The sequence below is a fragment of the Carassius carassius genome, chromosome 18 (assembly GCF_963082965.1).
Source record: "Carassius carassius chromosome 18, fCarCar2.1, whole genome shotgun sequence".
Classification (NCBI taxonomy): Eukaryota; Metazoa; Chordata; class Actinopteri; order Cypriniformes; family Cyprinidae; genus Carassius; species Carassius carassius.
In genome coordinates this window covers 15,759,576-15,778,347 of record NC_081772.1, presented here as the reverse complement: position 1 = coordinate 15,778,347, position 18,772 = coordinate 15,759,576, and the positions used below count along the sequence as shown (strand labels likewise).

Below are 18,772 nucleotides of genomic sequence, written 5' to 3'. Positions count from 1 at the left end.
AATATATATTTTTTTTTCTAGAATGGCTGCCCACATAATTGTACCTGTTTCTTTGTATCATTTTGTTATGTTCTTTTTCTAGCAAAGTAAATTGCAGGTGAATTTCAACAAACAGAAAAAAACAAGACAGCATGGATTTTGTTTTTGAATGCTGTTGCTTTTTTGTCCAAAATAAGTTAATTATAATCATTCAGCACACACATGCTGAGTTGAGAGCTCAGTTTACTGCAAGCCATTGTTTTTATTATTACCCCCGATCCCTTCTGTCAAAGTCAGATCAACTGATTCAGCATTTTTACCACTTTGGTGTAACTCAAGGTTCATTACTGGGTGATTGCTTGTTTATTTGTTTCCTTGGACACATTGCTCCACAAAGAGAATAGTGTTTAGCAAGTCTATTTTAAATGTGTTTTCTTGTTTGTCACTTTGAATGATGCTTATATGCTCAGTTGCACTTTGGTCTTGTTATTCTTTTCTCATATTTTTTTATCACATGCGGTTCTCTTGAATCAGGCTTTTTCTTGTAAAAGAAATATTGTGCTTTTTGCATACAAAAAGACAAATTTGAAATCAACATATGCTGCAGGGTACCTGAAAAGTGTTTGAGTGGGAGAACAAGCTTTTCTTTTCATATTTTCATTTATATAATTCCTCAAATTGTATGCTTATCCAGGAATTTTATCTGACACACATACAATAAGCTGTTTTTTGTTGTTGTGTATAGGCAACATACCGGCCATTGCTTAATCAGGTGCTAGAGGAGATCTTCCACCCAGACAGACGTGAATGCCCTAATGTAGAGCACATGAAGGTGGGACTCACTGAACTTGTTAAATGTCCCGTTCTTCATGATCCCATGTTTCAAACTTTAGTTAGTGTGTAATGTTGTTGTTAGAGTATAAATAATATCTGTAAAATTCTAAAGCTCAAAGTTCAATGCCAATTTTATTTAACAGAATTCGCCTACAACGAACGACCAGTTTGGACTACATCCCTCTAGTTCCTGCAGTAATGACGTCACTAAAACAGTTTTTTGACTAACCTCCGCCCACATCAATACACAAAAAGAGGGTGTGGTCTTGTTGTGCTCCGACGGAGAAGAGGAAGAGCTGCGTTTTTGTTTGTCGCCATGTCGTCGAAATGCTGTTATTTTCATCTCGGAGTCCAATCAGCTTTGTTTGGCCTTCCCAGGGACGCTGTACTTAGAGATCAATGGTTACAATTTATGTTTAACTCGGTTCCTGAAAATTATAATCCACATGTAAAACTATGTGCAGCACATTTTGCTGAGGACAGCTTCCTCAATCTCAATCAGTTTAATGCCAGATTCGCACAAAGATTATTCTTGAAAGCTGGATCAGTTCCCTCTTTGTCTGGAGAAGGCGTTTTTTATGAGCTACAACCGGTAGGTGCATTTTATTATTTAAGTTGGTGCGTTTAACAGTTTCTGTAACTTATCACACAAAGGGCAATGCTGTTTAGCTTTGTTAACTAGATGGTAGGGCTTTGCAAAAAAAATCGAATGTGATTTTCATGCGCATCTCGTCAGTAAAAACGCTCCTGTGATTATAAGTACATCTCCAGCACATGCTTTCAGATCAGGATTGCCAGGTTTTCAAAACAAATCCTGCCCACTTGCTTCTCAAAACTACTCCAAAACTAGCCCAATCACATTTCCAGGAGGATAGCGTGCGCTAAGCTGCTGTCGAATCACAACACAGGAACCGCTGGCACAATCAGAACTCCTTACGTATTTCTGAAGGAGGGACTTTATAGAACAAGGAAGTCATCAGCCATTTTTTATGACAGTGAAAATAGCGGTATACAGATAGGTGAATTGTGTGAAAAATACTGTTTTTTTACACGCGAAACATGAACACATGTTATATTGCACACTGTAAACACAATCAAAGCTTCAAAAAAGCACGAAAAACGGGACCTTTAAGACTGGCTTCAGCATTTTCATGAAGGTAACTCACACTCACCTCCCTTTAAGCAATTATCCACATATTCCCAAGCAAATACAATCTGAATACTGTGGCGGGGTGAAGAAGGACACGACAAGTAAGTTCAGGTGAGTTCCCCAAAGGGTGGATTTTTATTAATAAATAATAAATTACCCCTAACCTCAACATCTCCTGTACTTCCTCCTCGATGGCGTGTCTCTGAGCCTCCGGGACACGGTAGGGCCGCTGCCGGACGATGGTTCCTGGTGGCGTGCGGACGTCGTGCTCCAAGACGTGGGTCCCCCCAGGCTGGGGGGAGAACACATCCGGAAACTGACTGACCAGGTGCTCCAGCTCGGTCTTCTGGGCGGCGGAGAGTTGAGCGTCCATATCCACAACCACGGGAGCCGCTTTGGTGTAGGCCGAGAGCTGAGGCCCAGTTCCGACCCAGCGCTTCAGGAGGTTAATGTGATAAAGCTGGTCCCTCCTCCGTCTCCCGGGCTGCCGCACTCTGTATGTAACGGGGCCGACCTTTTCGGTGACGGTATACGGCCCCTACCAGGTGGCCAAGAACTTACAGGTGGCCGTAGGGACCAGAACCAGGACATGGTCTCCTCGCTGGAACTCCAGTGGTTGGGCCGCCCAATTATAGTGTCGCTGCTGGGCCTGTTGCGCCTTGACGAGTTGCTCCCGGACGATGGGCATCACTCGGTCGATCCGCTCCCGCATCTCACGCACATGCTCCATGGTGGTACGGTGTACGGCCGGTTGTTGTTCCCAGGCCTCTCGGGCAACGTCGAGCAGACCACGGGGCTGGTGGCCGAAGAGCAACTCAAAAGGTGTGAAGCCGGTGGAGGCCTGAGGGACCTCCTGAACAACGAAGAGGACGTATGGCAGCATCTTGTCCCAGTCCCTTTAATCTTCAGCCGTCACTTGGCGCAGCATCTGTTTCAGGGTCTGGTTGAACCGCTCGACGAGCCCGTCGGTCTGGGGGTGGTACACCATGGTACGGAGCTGCTGGACCTTCAGGAGCTTGCAGAGGTCCCCCATCATCCGGGACATGAACGGAGTGCCCTGGTCAGTCAGTATCTGGGCTGGGATGCCGACCCGACTAAACAGCAGGAAGAGTTCCTGGGCGATGGCTTTGGTAGTGGCCTTTCGGAGGGTGATGGCCTCAGGGTAGCGGGTGGCATAATCCACGATGACCAGGATGTGCTCATGCCCCCGGGCGGACTTCGGCAGCGGCCCCACTAAGTCCATCCCGATCCGCTCGAAGGGCACCTCAATGATGGGCAGCGGTATCAGCGGGCTGGGGGGAGGGGTCTGTGGTGAAGTCCGCTGGCAGGTTGGGCAGACTTGACAGAACCGCCGGACTTCGGCCTCTAGGCCCGGCCAGTGGAACCAGTCACGGAGGCGCTGGACGATGTTCTGTACTCCTAGGTGTCCTGCCATGGGGTGTGCGTGGGCTATCTCCATCACCGTTCCAGTCTTGTTGTGTGGGACAACCAGCAGCGTCTTTTCCTCCCCCCTCCGCTGTGCGACACAGTACAGCAGGCCATTTTGCACTATAAAGTGAGGAGTGGGGTGGGGCGCCGGTTGGACTTCTCTTCCGTCCACCACTCTTACTTGGCCCCAGCAGTGTTTCAATCGGTCGTCTGCGTGCTGCTCTTTGGAGAACCCCCGCAACCTGCTGGTACAGATCATAATAAAGGTTATTAGTGGGAGGGGGCGACTCACCATCTCTCGTAAGACTCGTTGAGCTCTGGGGGAAGCGTGAAATAAGCCCATTGGGCCTCTCCCGTCAGCAGCGGGGCGATGATCCGGGCCCACTCCGCCTTGGGCCACGCCTCCCGGGTGGCCATGGTCTCAAACATCTGGAGGTACGTGGTAACGTTATCGTGGGATGTCATCAGCGGGGTCAGGCAGCGGAGTACGTGCGCCGACAGCCATACGGAGCGCGGCGAGCTCCCGTTTGGTTTCCCCTTGCCGGGAGGCCATGTGCTCCATAGTTTGTTGCAGGCGGATGCTCACCTCTGTGAGGTGCTTCAAGAGTTCTTCCATCGCCGGGGGAGGAGCGCCACCTGGGGAAACCAGAGAAGACACATGAGCCAACAGGGCGTGTGGCAAAAGAAAAACCAAAAAAAAAAACAATCAAACCAGTCCAGCTGGGGAGACACCGCGTGAGAAGGGGTCGTCGGTGTCTTCTTCACTGTCCTGCCTGCATTCTCCACCACTGTGGCGGGGTGAAGAAGGACACGACGAGTAAGTTCAGGTGAGTTCCCCAAAGGGTGGATTTTTATTAATAAATAAGGTGGCAGAAGGCGGTGAGGTGAGGTGGTCCGGTGCGGGGTGCTCAGCTTCCTCTTTAGTCTGTGTGCTGTGGGGCTGTGCGGTGTGGGTCCGTGGTGCTCTCCCGTGTGCGGTGGGGCTGGTGGTCACACACTGCTCTCTGAAAGCAAGACAGATCGTTAGGATTAGCCGACTCTCGTGGAGACATCTCTCACCTCTGTGTTCATTTGCTGTGCTTAAATAGGCAGCTCTTGATGATCCGCAGGTGTGGCCGCTCAGCCTGTGACGAGCAGTAGCAGGTGTGACTGCTCGGTTTACAGGGCGACGCTGATGAGAGCTCGGGACACGTGTCACAATACACACAGTTCATCTCATCTCATCTAGTAAGTTTTATTGACAGTTCAGTGTTGCTGGGTGTATGTTTTGCTAAAGGATGGGTTAGTATGAGTTCCCAGAAATCCCTTATATGGGCAAAAGCATCCAACTATATACATTTTGACTGATGCCACACAAAGACAATAAACACACAGTTGTGACAGTCAGATCACAAAAGTTATTTTAAACACCAAATTGACATTATGTATTGAGTTTGGAATAAAAACTTATTCATCTTATAAATTGTTGTGTTTTCATGCTATGCTATCTAGCTCTTATTCACTTGTTGCCAGGAGTGATCATATTTTCTGTCTGATTTTGAAATGAAAAGATGATTGGAATGATTTTTTTAAAGAAGGGAATTTGACATAAAGGCAAAGATTGTGAAGTGATAAGTTTGATAAAAGAAATTTGGGATTAAAACAGGGTGAATAGAAAGTTGTTATATATAGTACAATAAGACAAAAGAATCATAATCATCATAAGTCGACCCAGTTGATGAGGTTTGAATGTGTGCAGGAAGAGACAGAAAATGAATGAGCAGGTAGACTGAATGGATGCTTAGGAAATTTTAGAAAGTGTGTAAACATTAGATAGCATTTTGGAGTCTCCTCTAAATACAACTTGATTTTTCAAGCATGTTCTTTCCTATCCATTCATCCCTTTGGAAGTCTGTGAAGATTCTGTGTCACTGTTTGCATTATTTATTTTTTGTAAATGTATGTACTAAAGGAGGTATGATAATCAGAAGATGTTTCTCCCTGAAAATCATCCTCTTGCTCTCTTTGTTCTCTCTGAAATGTGTGCAGACACGTTTATACTGATACACATGGCCTGCTGTGTGCTTGCCCCCTCTGGGATACATGTGTGAGGCCATCCTTGTATTTTCATGCTGTTGTCCTTCACTTTGCAAGTGTGTTGTATGTATTACCTGATAACACATGTATGATATCGCCAAATAACGCAATTGTGTGCGGCACACATGGCTGAACATACTCTTCAATTGATTTGCAAGAGGGTGTCATCCATTTAAAGGGTTCGCCAAGAAATCTAAATTCCCTTGATCTTTTGACATATAAAAGATTATTGTACTATAAAAACATCTTGTAAATTTCTTGTTAGTCTAAAAACAGCCTATACTGAAGCCAACCTGTGGAATGTGCCACTTTATGACGTAATAGTGTGTCTAAAGCCCCTTTCACACTGCGATTCCGGAAAATACACGGGTAATGTGTCCCAGCAATTGTTCTTGGGTCGCTAGATTTTGCACTTTTACACTGCCAGTGATTACCCGGAATATGTGCATGCATTCACACACAACCCGTAAAGGTCCCGTAAAGAAACATGACATCAGGATTTGATGTGTAATGTACGAGGTGAAAACGCTAGGCATGTTAACTTTCACTGACGCTGGCGAACGATCTCAGCTTCAGCGTGAAAAGTGAGGAACTAAATTATCTCTAGTTACAGTTTGCAAATATTTTTTTCGGCGTGAACGTTGATCTGCCTTTAAAACACCCAGTAAAAGAGTGGCGCGATAACGTGCGTCATCACTACGACACACCCTTTATGGCATTAGTTCTGGCTTTTGTTCACACAGCACTCGTTCCGGGACAGACCCCAGCAATGTTACTAGCTCCTCGACTCGGGATCAATCCCGGAATCATTTCTGGGACGTTTGCATTCACACAGAAGGTGACCCGGCAATGTTCTGCAATTTTCCGGGTCCAACGTGCAGTGTGAAAGGGGCTTAAGCACTTTTGGTGCACAACCAGGTTCGATTGACGTCAGAATTTGGTTTGTTTGGATGATGTGAACGCTGTCTTCCGAACTCCGGTGCGCACCCACCAACCGTACTTAAAAAGTCCGCTTAAAAAGGGTGGTCTGGGGTACAGGTTCATGTGAACTCCGGTACGGTTCACTGCTGATGTGAATGCAATAGTACCAAATCGCAGAAGTGAACCGCAATTAATGACGTATTATTTGATAAAAATGTGTTTGTGTGTGTGTGTTTCACTCAGTTTCCTCATGAGCGTGACTGAAGTAGAAAGCTACATATATCATTTCTTTTTACCTTCAGCGTTTTTTAGAGCATTTGCAGTACATTTGCAAGACACATGTAAGTGCCGTTATGTACCCGAAGCTTTGTAAACAAAAGGAACGGTTCAAAAAATTTAAATATATGAAAGTGTAGAGAGCAATGTTATGCATTTGCACCGCCATTACTAAGCAATGTGGGAAACAGCGGCTGGCTTGATGATGCAAGCAAACCGCGGTTCGGACCCAAATAAAATAATATTAACACAGTCCAGCAGGGGCGGGGGGAGGGGGGAGCAATCAAATTCAGGTCAGGACCAGGCAAGCGAACCAAGTGTGAAAGCACCCTAAAATAGAAGAAGATCAGCACCTGCTTCTACATCACTACCTGTTTATCCCCACCCACATGCATGTAGTGTAAATAACGAGAGATGATAAAAATGGCTCTGAAGACAACAAGATGCTGTGCAGTGCTAAGTTGTGGAAAAGTCTTTGCATTGCTTCCTTCTGAGCCCAACATTAGGAAAGAGTGGATTAACTTTATTTTTAATGAAGATCCACACCCTGTCAGTAAAAACTTGATCCTTTGTTCATTTTACCGTGGATTTGTTTGCAAACAAAGCACAATTTGCCAAAGAATTTTGAAACTAAAAGACGATGCTGTTCGTCATGCCACACAAGTGTGAGTAATTGTTTTTATTAAGTGGTCACCTATTGCTTTGTCTGCTTTTACAGATCATTTGATATGTACTGACTTATTCATTTTTAACCTAAATAAGTTCCTAAGTTTCGTAGTGGTGTGGTGTTGGCACAGTGGATAAGACACATGACTTTGGTGTGAGAGACCCGGGTTCGAATTCCACTGTGAGACACCAATCTGTCCTTGACCAAGACACTTAACCCCTAGTTGCTCCAGAGGTGTGTGACTTCTGACACATATAGCAATTGTAAGTCGCTTTGGATAAAAGCATCAGTTAAATGAATAAATGTAAATCACAGCAACCATCTATGTAGGGTGTCAAACATACACAACTGTTAGCTGATTGCAGTGATTTAAAGTTTTCATGTGGAAATCTTGATAACTTTATAAGTGGACCTCAGATAATAGTACAAAGTAATAAAAGCTGTGCATGACCTCTCTTACAAGCATGCATCTGGAGTGTGTGCATTGATGACAAAAGAGTTAAATGAAATGAAAGGTTGAAGAATCTTCCAAGAATTAAAAAGGTCTCTCTTTTTATCTTTTCTGTGCAAACATTTATCAAGAAACCTCTCTTTCATTCACATGTGTGCCAGTAATGCTTGTTTACTTTACCAAAGAACATCCTAACAAATGCCTTTATTTTAAATCTATTCATCCTTCTGTCTCTGTCTATATCACACATGTTTGCCCATGCTGGTTTAGGGTCCAGAGTTGCACGTGGCAGCACAGCCCCACTCCTGAAATCCTCCCTCCTGGATGTCCTTCCCTAATTTCCTGATTCTTATTCATGGCTGGCTTTTTCTTTCAGCCAATCGAAGGCCATCACTCTGTCCACCTGACCACTCACATACAACAGCACCCCATGTAGCAGCCCATGTGCCTGAGTGACTCAAACAGAGCATCCCCGTGCATGCAACAGCGTGCTTGTGTCCATATGAAAGTGTTTTCTGAATGTTGTGCTCCTGCTGTGATTGTGGAAGCGTTAAGTCTTGACCTAGCACTCCATCTGAAGTTACACATACATACATAATTTTACCAGGGATGTGCAGAACTGTATAATTTACTTGTGTGACCAAGGAAAGCCCCGTGTAATACAATGGATTACTGTCATCACATGTTTCTTAGGGGACATTGACATAAGACACATTAAAAAAGAAAAAAGAAAAAAAAACAGCAGGCAAAAGAATGGGCTAGAACAAAATGTCTGATCTATTTTTCACTTGACATGCCATCTTAAAATGCAGCAATTATAGTGTTAGATGCTGAAAAATAGCTTTGAGAGACAAGGTAACAGCCACAAACCTCCATCTGCACATGTATGGAGAAATAAAAAAAATGATAAGGTAATTTCTATTTTATTGTGTTTATTTATTTTGTTTACGTATAGTAACTAAGACATGTATAATTATGTATAAGACATGTATAATTATGTATAGTTTCCTGGCAGTAATTGTTTTAATTTGTATTTTTAAAGCCAGTGAATGTGCTTCAAAATTAGCAATTAAATGGCATTGAGCATTGAGATGCAGTTTCACAGATGACAGTCTCACACTCTAAAGCACAGCACACTGTCGGTATGCCAAAATCCTTTCTGAGACAAATGTGTCTCTAAATTCATCCCATTTAAAACATAAAGCATACAGTCAACCTCAAATATAATTTAAATATAGAGGGTATGATACATTTTCCTTTGTATGCTAATTCCAAAGATCTTTAACCTCTTTATGCAAATTGAACTCTGAAGGTGTATACCAAGCAGTCAGTGTTTGTATTAGTTGGAGATTTGCAAATTTACTGATTTGCAAATCCACAGCTTAATTAAATCTGCAGCTAAAAACAAACAAAGTGAAACTGGGGTTATTGGGTTATTTTCTGTTCCCTGATTATCTCTTTTTGATGGGTGTTTTTTTCCCCCTGCAGGTCACCCGACCCCACCCAAGTGATCCATCCACTCTTGTTTCTCTTCCTGGTGGGTGGAGTCACACCGTCAGAGCTCCGCCTCATTCATGAAGTTGTCTCCACCCGTAAGTAAGGCATTCAGGTGGGACATCACACCCCTTTCTTGACTAATTCTTCATACTACCGTTAAAAATATATAGGCTACAGCAAGGATGCATTAAATGCATCAAAATTGACAGTGAATACACTTCTAATGTTACAGAATATTTCTGTTTTAAATACATTAAAGTACCCCACCTCTCTTTTTATCCCTCTGTTCTTCTCTGTGGCTCTCTGCTTTTTTCTGTATCATTCATTCAGATATGATTGGAGTGTGTGTGCATAAATGAATAGAGATGTATCTAGGTCGAGTAAGACTAAAAGGGGTTTTGCTGATCAAAGTTTCATGTCATGAATAAATCAAACATAATGAAAGCACAGAATGGACCCTTCGAATAGAAAGCCCACACATAGCCTGACCCAAAGCCACAGCTGCGCAACTGTGTGACAGAGACACACAGATGGGAATCTAGGGTGTCATGTATAAAATGAAGGTGCGCCAAACTTGACTAACAAGAAGGCCAGGGTAGGGACATGTAGTGAGGGTTCTGTAAAGCCCTTTTGAAGTGATTTCTTAAATGTTCTCAGACGCAGGGGCGTCGGACTGGGGGTAAAACCAGTACAAATTACCAGGGCCCCAGAGGAAGAGAGGGCCCTTGAAAAGTCTGGAATATATTTTATTTTTTATTGGGGTCCATCAGGACTGCCTATGCATATGGCCCGGGATCGTGTGCAACGCCCCTACTCAGACGAGCCAAATGATTTTCATCTTTCTACAAAGCATGTATTTACCTCAGCACATGCGTCAGCAGGTGCAGAAATATGTTGCCCTATTCATCTTCAAGACCTGGCTAATAAAACACAAGCTAATAATCTTGCCGAGACAGACTTTTGACTGTTGCATCTAGTCTGCTCCACTTTATGGATTATTATGACCAAAACATCGACCACACAGAAAAGAAGAGATTGTGTATTATGTAAAACAACCAACAATGATTTGCTCTTAAGCATTTCTAAGAGCTGCCCTATACAGTTTTTGCTGTAGAGGCTTTGTTTTTTGTTTTGTTTTTGTTCGTTTTGTTTAGTTTTTTGGTTTGGTTTGGTCGGTTTGCTTTAAGCCTTTTATTCAAGTTGCCCTGTACAGTTTTTGTTTAGAGGTTTAGGCCGTGTGTCCACCAAAGCATTTTTTTTTTTCGAGGCTAGCAGGTTTTTTAGTTGTTTTCAATGGCAGCGCCATAACGCATCATGTGACGAGGTGCTGAGAGTTTATTTCAGCGCTGGGAATTTTTTTCTCAGCACCAAGAGTTGAAGATTGTTGAATTTTGGATAAAATACAGTGCTCATCACTGACACTTTTTAGTCAGCTGTCCAATCACAGAGGAGGAAGGGTGGGTCAAATACTACACTAGGAGAATATTGCTCATCTCTGAGTATTCATGTCTGTACCAAATAGGATTCCCTGACTTCTACAAACATAGATATAATAAATAATGTATGCAACATTTAATTTACGATATGTCAGCCAAGTTACTTCTGCGGATATTCCGTATCATAGCATCCAAAGCATTTTTACTGAAAAAAAAGCTGCACCGCAGAAATATTTTCAGCAAAGCGCCTGCTATTTTCACCTGGCAAATAATGCTTTGGTGGACATAAGGACTTAGTTTAAATTTTGTTTTCTTTCAGTTTGATATAGAAGATTTGTTTTGTGTAAATCCACATAAATCATTTGTCCATTTGAGTACGAATGCAATTGTATGTCTGATGAGATTGCAGGGTGTGTGTGTGAGTGAGAGAGAGAGAGAGAGAGAGAGAGAGAGAGAGAGAGAGAACGAGAACTATCTAATCTGTCTCTTTTTGTAATTTCTCAGGTACTCCTAATGTCCACTAGACTGCTGAGACCTTTCGATGTCCCTTACTTACTCTTCAGCACTGACAGACTCAAACCTAACATTGGAGTGTGAAGTGACTGGACACACACACTTCTAACTGTTGAATTGAGTCTTTCCAACATTGTTTGCCTTTTTCAGTGGTATCATGCATTTAAAAAGGTTTAAGCAATATACAGAGCATGCTTCTGTTATAAATACCACAATATCCCATTAAAATACTAAACATTCACTTGTTTTTTTCATGCCGTTGGCAGATACAGCATGGTCTCCAGTTCAGTTCTTACAATCAGCCATGTGTTGATTCCCACAGGAGCTTCCCTCTTCATCCTTCACTCACTTCAGTGCTGTCGGAGAAGTGACAGATGGGAAGAGGGCAGAGGTCAAAAAGGGGGGCGACGTCCTTTAGTGCAGTGCTTTCTGTTCTGCCTTCACTTTCTCTTACACACATGTTTTTAAGCCATCTATAAAGGGGCATACTATAGACCTCTGATGTTTTTATATAACAAAGCTAAGTATAAAAACTATTCACCAAAGATAAATCTTATAATATAATAATATTTTAAAGTTTGGAATGATTATAAAGATAAATTTTTTCAGTAAAGCATTCCTATTCCTCAAAGTATAGCTAAGTAAGCACATGCTGTGAAAGCATGATATGCATATCTCTTATACTCTTATGAGATTTTAGTTTGTGCTTCGAACTTGTCTAGTATTACCCCAGCACCTGAAATCAGTTATATTCCTCTAAACACCTTTATCCTTACATACTGTACATACATTTGACTTCTTGAATGTTTATTTAGGGTGTTGGTAATTTATTGATTTTACCATGTGGAAAACATCAGCATTAGAAATTTATAGTAAAGCATAAACTACGAATGCTTTTTGGCATTTTATATATATATGTGTGTGTGTGTGTGTGTGTGTGTGTGTGTGTGTGTGTGTGTGTGTGTGTGTCTTTACTGTAACCTTTGATCATTTTAATGCTTTCTTGCTAAATAAAACTAATTTAATTTATTATGAAAATGGTGGTTACATTTTAAGCAGTAATATACACTTGTAAGTGAGACTGATCTCTCAAAACTCCATTAAAATGAATTCAACTAAATGAAGCTTTACATTTGAAGGTCAGTTTAAACAGGATGAATGAGTGTACAGTTGTAAGAAATTATCGGTTTGACAGTGTGCTTAAACATTCAGACAAAATATATTTTTGTAAAAACAACTCTTTATTTCCAATTACAATCAAATAACAAATAAATAACTCTGAGCTTTAGCCCTTTAGCTTTTTTAAAGTGCATTACACAAGAAAAACCTCTTCTACTCCACTATAGAAAAGTGGCACAATGCACAGTTACACAAAACCAGGAGAAATATTCTGGCCTTGCACACAAGAGTGGGACTGTAAAAGATACACAGACAAACACTCTTTTCATACGCTTAGCTTGAGTGCCTTGTCCTTTAACAATGCCTGCATTCAGACCGTAAAAGCCTCAACCACAAGAAGGAATAAAAAACTCAATCTCTCCCATGCTTTTCAGAAAAGCAATTCTTAAAATAGTGTTTTGTGGCCTCCACCGTTTCTGTTGCCAAGAGAACATGTCTTTAAAAGTTCACAGGTAAGGCAGACTGCTAATAATAGTTTCTAATGTGTTTCCATCAGTTCCACTCAGTCATTCTGTCTTTGCACTGTCCCTCTTTAAGGCGCTATGACCAGGTCTCCCAGAATCCTGCTATGTGTCCACACATGGATATAAGTGACAGCAGCACAAGTGTCCACCAGCACTAGGACGGTCAAGTGAAAATGTAAGACTTCAACAAACTCTGCCTGTTTGTTTTTTAGCAACCAAGACGCAATCAGAGGTCTAGTTTCGGGGTCCTCTGTTTGGAACAGGTCTGCTGATCATCAACGGATCTCAGGAGTTTTCAAAGAGCGAGACTTATAAATTCAGAGAAATCTTCTCCTCTGCTTAGAACTTCCTCTCTCTTAATCCTATACTTTTTTCCACTTCTGCTGGTATTCGAACCCTCTTCACACTGAAGTAACAGTCCGGACCTTGGCAGACAGTGCCTGTTTGAGGCGCCTCTTCAGGTCCTGCATGTTGGGGGATTTGGGCCGAGGGATGAGAGGAGATCTTTTCTTCTCTGTTCCAGATGTAGCTGCATTGACAGGGGTTTGAGGCTGCTGCTTGGCCAGGTCTACGCACAGTCTGTGGAAGGCACCGTGGACCTGGCTGTAGTCCTCACTGGCAGATACCTCATAGAAGGAGCAACCCAGTGCTGAAGCCAAAAGAGGACCTTCTTGAGCATCTACATGCCTACATGCTAGATCAGCTTTATTGGCCACCAGGATGACTGGCATGGACCTATCCGTATGTGTGCGGGTAACAAGCTGGTGGAGCTGACCAATGAGATCAAAGCTTCGGCAGTCGGTAACAGAATACACCATAACTACAGCATCCGCCCACTGAATGAAACGAGATGCCTGGTCAGTGCAGCTCAATCCATTAGTGTTCACCTAAAGAAACAAATACAGACATTTGTCAGTTATGCAACATGTTTGGTTAGTCTGAACATTTTCTTGCACATCACTGTATAGTGTGAGCTCTGTGGGTGACGAAGTGTACAGCAATGCTTACAGAGAAGCTGGAAAAGTATCATTTGCTATCAGCTGGGACTGTCGTTACACAAAACCAGGAGATATAAAAGGCTAGATTTACAGAGTTTTTCACCCTAGTCCGAATAGAAAAGGCATTATGTGGTTTTGGACAACTGCCTGCTTTAGGAAATGAGCCTTGCATGCCAAACTTGACCACTAAAATATCTGACTAAAGACATCTTGAAAGAAGCGGCCTGTAATTGAATTAAAAACCATTCTCTAATTTTGAAAGCAGAGGGATAATTTAGATGGGCTGGTCTACTGTAACTGTTCGGAACTGCTTATTCGTCTCCCTAAACTTGCTGAGCCCTGCTGAAGAAGCAAAACCTCCCAACCGCTGCTACAAATATCCCACGAAGCTGCAGCGAATCATTCTTTGGAGTCGGATCTTTTTATTGAACCGCCTCACAAAACTATCTTAACGATTCGAATTAAATGAAGACCCGTGAAATTTAAATAAACGCCCTTATCAATAGCACTTTTAGAGAGGGAAACATAACACTAAATAGAATTTTTTTGCACTTTGGAGCTTGTATGCCACGCGAAAGCGTAAATAATCACTAAATCTTGTTCTTTGAAATGAACTGTTGAAAAGAACCGATTCGCGGAAATAAGTCAAACTTTCCCCAAGTTGCAGTAGCCTACATGAAAACGCTGCCCCAAATATGAGTTCAAAAGCAGGCGTCCCGCTGACCAGTTAACCCCACGTGTTAAACACAAAGCCGGAAAAAGACAACAGAAGCTCTAAAACACAAAGGCGAAGGTATGCGCTCTTTCTACTCTTCTCACCCGTGAAGAAGCAGCGTGAGAAAGATGCTCCGAGACAAGAGCACATAGCCTATAACAGTAACAAATTTGCAGTAGGGGTTCAATCTTCAACTGGCTGGCAGGAGCCGCCACTGGCATGTCACGTGACCTGTCAGTGGGTGGCTGGCAGCTGCCAGTCTGATGCTGGCATGTCACGTGACCTGTCAGTGGCTGGCTAGTTGTCTGCCAGTCTGCCTTTGAACCCCGACTCCAAATTTGACAAAAAGTCGCATGAGGAACGACTGTGTTCCTGTAAACTTACCTCAACTCCAGGTGTGTCCTGAACTTGAATGGCCACTTGTTCTCCGTCTATCTGCACTTCTCTGTTGTACAGGTTGCCTGTAATGCGACAATGAATAATGTATTTGACAACATCACTAATGATTTTAAACGATGCTTACTAAAATCAGTAGTCTTGGAAAAAAGGGGGGAAAAACTTACCAACGTTTCGCTCGTAGTCACCAATAAACCGCTTAGTGAGGAAACGAACCACCAACGCTGCACAGGAATAAACAAGAAATTGGTTTGAATACATATGTCTTAAAACACTAATCTACAAAAGTATATAGTTTTTATAATAATATATTTTTAGGTGCAATATCATGAGCTTTGAAACGCTGTCAAATCCACAAACGTACCGGTTTTGCCCACTCCACTGCCGCCGATGACTGCGATCTTGATGAGCCGGTTGGAGTGGCACTCTGCACTCGGGTACTCCGCAATGGTAGACATGTTCTGGATCAGACGCATTTTGACCAAAGAAAGGTACTATCCAAAGCCTACGATTGGAGACTAGGACAAAATATCCACAGACGCTGTAAAAGTAATGTCAGAATGGAAGATAACCAATGGCATATATGCAGATTGTTGTCTTTCAAAGAAACAGTCGGAGGATATTTTCAAGCCCTTCTTCTAGTTGAACACAAACCTGGTTTACTGAGAAGAGATGGGAGCTTGGGTTTATTTATACAGCCACAGAAGCGCTCGGCCTGTGATTGGCTGCTGCAAACAGCGGTCACATCGTCTCGCTCCGCCAATCGCTTCACGTGTCTATAGTATGCGCGAGCTGTTTATAACCGAAAAAAAAGAGAGAGAAAGAAAGGTTGGTTCTCCCGAGTAAACTGACCGTCCCTTAAGGTGGACGGCAAAAAACCTGTCCTTAAGGTGGTTTTTCTAAACCAGTCGACTAGCCTGTAGAAATGTTTTAAAGTGGAGATTTTGAGTGGAGCTTAAGTGCTGTAATTGCTGATATCGGTCAGTTGTAAATGAGTGACTTCAAACGTCTAGTGAGAATGTTATCTAGGCTCATCTCTAAGCGCTGTGTCACTTGCGAAGCGAGTCTTTTCCTTTTGTTTCTTTTTTTCTCTCTTTCTTTAGCCTGGGCAATGAGAAAAAAACATTGATCCGAATCCCCATAGAGTCGCCTCAGGATCCGTAAATAAATAAATAAATAAATTACCCGCTCTCTCTCTCTCTCTCTCTCTCTCTCTCTCTCTCTCTCTCTCTCTCTCTCTCTGATTTTCAGGATAGTAGATGCATATAGCCTATGTAATATTAAATGCACACTCAATTAAAAAAATAAAATGTTTTACATTTCAAGTGTTTTTTTAAATGATAGTTTTAGAGGTAATTAAATAACAACAATAACTGAAACATTCCGCAGGACGTTAGTCGGTACTGAGTATGCAGAGTTTGTTTTCAGTTTGCAGCTTAATGCATTATGCATACAACATTTTTTTTTTACTTTGTAACATACAGACAGACAGTGATGCTAGATCTATCTGCATGCACAGATGAAATTAACCAGTTGTCATTTGCATATTTTATTTCTCATATCACAGAAGAATTTACTTGCATGGCAGTGTAGTGTTTATTGTATTGTGCTGGTTCTGTTTGTATTTTGCTGGTTATATGCTTTCAGTTTTATTTTCTCATCTCAATCTTTGTATTCTGAAAAACAGCTTATTTCTATAAATCAGAGCTTACTATGCTTGATCGGCATACAGGTTAGCCATTAAGAAAATGCAATTCAAAATATTTGACATATTCAACCAGACATGACATTATAATACTCAGTGTACAACAGAAGGATCCGTGATTGCTTATTCAAGGGAGTGTTTTCTGTCTTCATCCAGAACCTCAGCCAGAGAACAGACATTTACCTCTCACACATGTTTAATGGTCCTGTTCTCTTGCAACCTGTAAGAGAACTAGCACTCCTGAGCCCGGGGTTCCCTCTGGAATCTCAGACTGATTTTTGGACTAGTGTTTTTTCGATTTATGAGTACAGTAAGCTCTGTAGTTAACGGTACTTTAAGAGACTTTAACGTTTTGTACTACAAAATGAATTACACACAGTCATACCTCAAATGTGAATTTAGTTACATAAGGACTACAAATACCATAGAACGGTGTTTTAAAACCACATTTGAAATTCCTGAGGAAATCCAGGTCGAGTTATCCTTCTAGATTTGCCTACGAACTGATGTCAGGACTGAACAGCTCTATTTAGTGTTCAGCTGATGGCAAACTTTGCAGGACTAGTTCATCATTTACTCACCCATTCAAAATCTGTATTACTTTTTTTTTTTACTGTGGAACACAAAAAATATATATATTTTAAAGGATGTTTCACAATCAAAACAGACCTGGATGTTTTAAATTGCTTGAGCATCTCAGTAAGATGTTGGAGCGTGTGTGGTTGTACTTCGGTGTCTTCAGCATGTTCTTGTCTCAGTCCCTCAGTAGTGGTTGAGGGGAGTGTGTGTCATTGGGGGATGCTTACTGACATCTTCGAGCACTTATTGACCCTGCAACTTACAGAATGCTAACGCCACTCTGAGTGTACTGTACTCAAAGACAATTTAGCATTTAGCATGTGTTTGTGTGAATATGTGTGCTGTGCACATGAAATGCTCATGTCACTAGAGTAATTAACACATTGCGTAAGTGCTTTTCACTCTGAAGTCTTCCTAATGTTTGATCTTATAATGTTCATGTTTAATGTCATTGTGGTGCTGTGTTGGAGGGTTTCATCTAATCAGGTTCAGAAGATCAAAGTCTGACCTTGTTTTTGAACATGGATTCATCTGCATCTTCTAATGAATATTTTTGTCTCACAACCAAAAGCTCCTTGACTGTTTGTTTGTGTATTGTTAAAAGAGAAATGCTAATTTAAAGGAATAGTTTGCATAAATATGAAAATTCTTTCATTTACTCACCCTCATTAGTTTTAAAAAAAACTGTTCTTATTGTTAATTAAAACTAAAACTAAACCATAAAAACTCATTTTGAGTTATTGAAATAAAGTTGAAATAAAATATATATATTAGATGAAAAAGCAATTTTAGTTGAAGACCCCTGTTGTAAGGCTTGTTTTGTATCTGATACATTCTAATATATTTAAAAATCTAATTAATTCTTGTGGCAAAGCTAAATTGTCAGCATCATTACTCCAGTCTTCAGTGTCACATAATTCTTCAGAAATCATTCTAATATGAAGATTTGGTTCTCAAGAAGCATTTCTTATTATTATCAGTACTGAAAATTGCTGCTTGCTATTTTGTGGAAACCATGCTTTTTTTTCTTTGATAAATTTATGTGAAATTTAAATCTTTTGTTACATTATAAATTTTGTTTAAAACAAAACAATTTGGTAATACTGATTATAATTTCCCTTCTCACTGAATTAAATCAATTTTTGGCACTTTTAGATGAAGTTTTTACATCATTATGACTGTTTCTTTAAAACTGCGTGTTAAAATTTAGTGTTTAAATTTTCATGTTTTTCTCCCAGATTTACACAAGCTTCCTCTCACATCCGTGGAAAAGTTCCCACTCTCGTAGTACTGTGTACTTGTAGTGTCTTGTCTATAATGCTAATGCTAGCACCACTTCTCCACTTACTGTCAACGCTAATAAGGCTGTGTTAACTGTTAGTATGTTGTCTGATAACAAAAGGCGCAGGTGCTGCACAACAGGAAGAGTCAATGCACTTGTCAGAGGTGAGGAGAGAGTGCGATGTTAAGTTATTTAACATGTTGATGAGGACCCGTCCAATTGGGTC

At 41.6% G+C, this 18,772-nt stretch overlaps 1 protein-coding gene and 1 long non-coding RNA gene across 2 annotated transcripts in view; one reads left to right on the top strand and one right to left on the bottom strand.

The window, feature by feature from the left end:
- LOC132092537 (uncharacterized) overlaps positions 1-12,092 on the top strand; it is a 112,452-nt gene extending 100,360 nt beyond the window's left edge. The window contains exons 3-4 of the long non-coding RNA XR_009422233.1: positions 9,271-9,391; positions 11,220-12,092. This is a non-coding gene — a long non-coding RNA (uncharacterized LOC132092537). The remainder of the gene's footprint in view (positions 1-9,270; positions 9,392-11,219) is intronic.
- Positions 12,093-12,450: 358 nt separating this feature from the next.
- Positions 12,451-15,649, bottom strand: LOC132092533 (ras-like protein family member 11B). The gene is made up of 4 exons (XM_059498810.1): positions 15,345-15,649; positions 15,148-15,204; positions 14,969-15,045; positions 12,451-13,758 (listed from the first exon to the last, which is right to left on the bottom strand). The coding sequence occupies exons 1-4, from the start codon at positions 15,454-15,456 to the stop codon at positions 13,273-13,275; spliced, it is 732 nt and encodes a 243-aa protein (XP_059354793.1). The 5' UTR covers positions 15,457-15,649; the 3' UTR covers positions 12,451-13,272.
- Between the last annotated feature and the right edge of the window lie 3,123 nt (positions 15,650-18,772).

Coding starts and splice junctions, on each gene's coding strand:
- LOC132092533 (XM_059498810.1), bottom strand. CDS start 15,456: ATGCGTCTGATCCAGAACATGTCTACCATTGCGGAGTACCCGAGTGCA. Junction 15,205..15,344: donor CAGTGGAGTGGGCAAAACCG/GTACGTTTGTGG, acceptor ATTCCTGTGCAG/CGTTGGTGGTTCGTTTCCTC. Junction 15,046..15,147: donor TGACTACGAGCGAAACGTTG/GTAAGTTTTTCC, acceptor GTCGCATTACAG/GCAACCTGTACAACAGAGAA.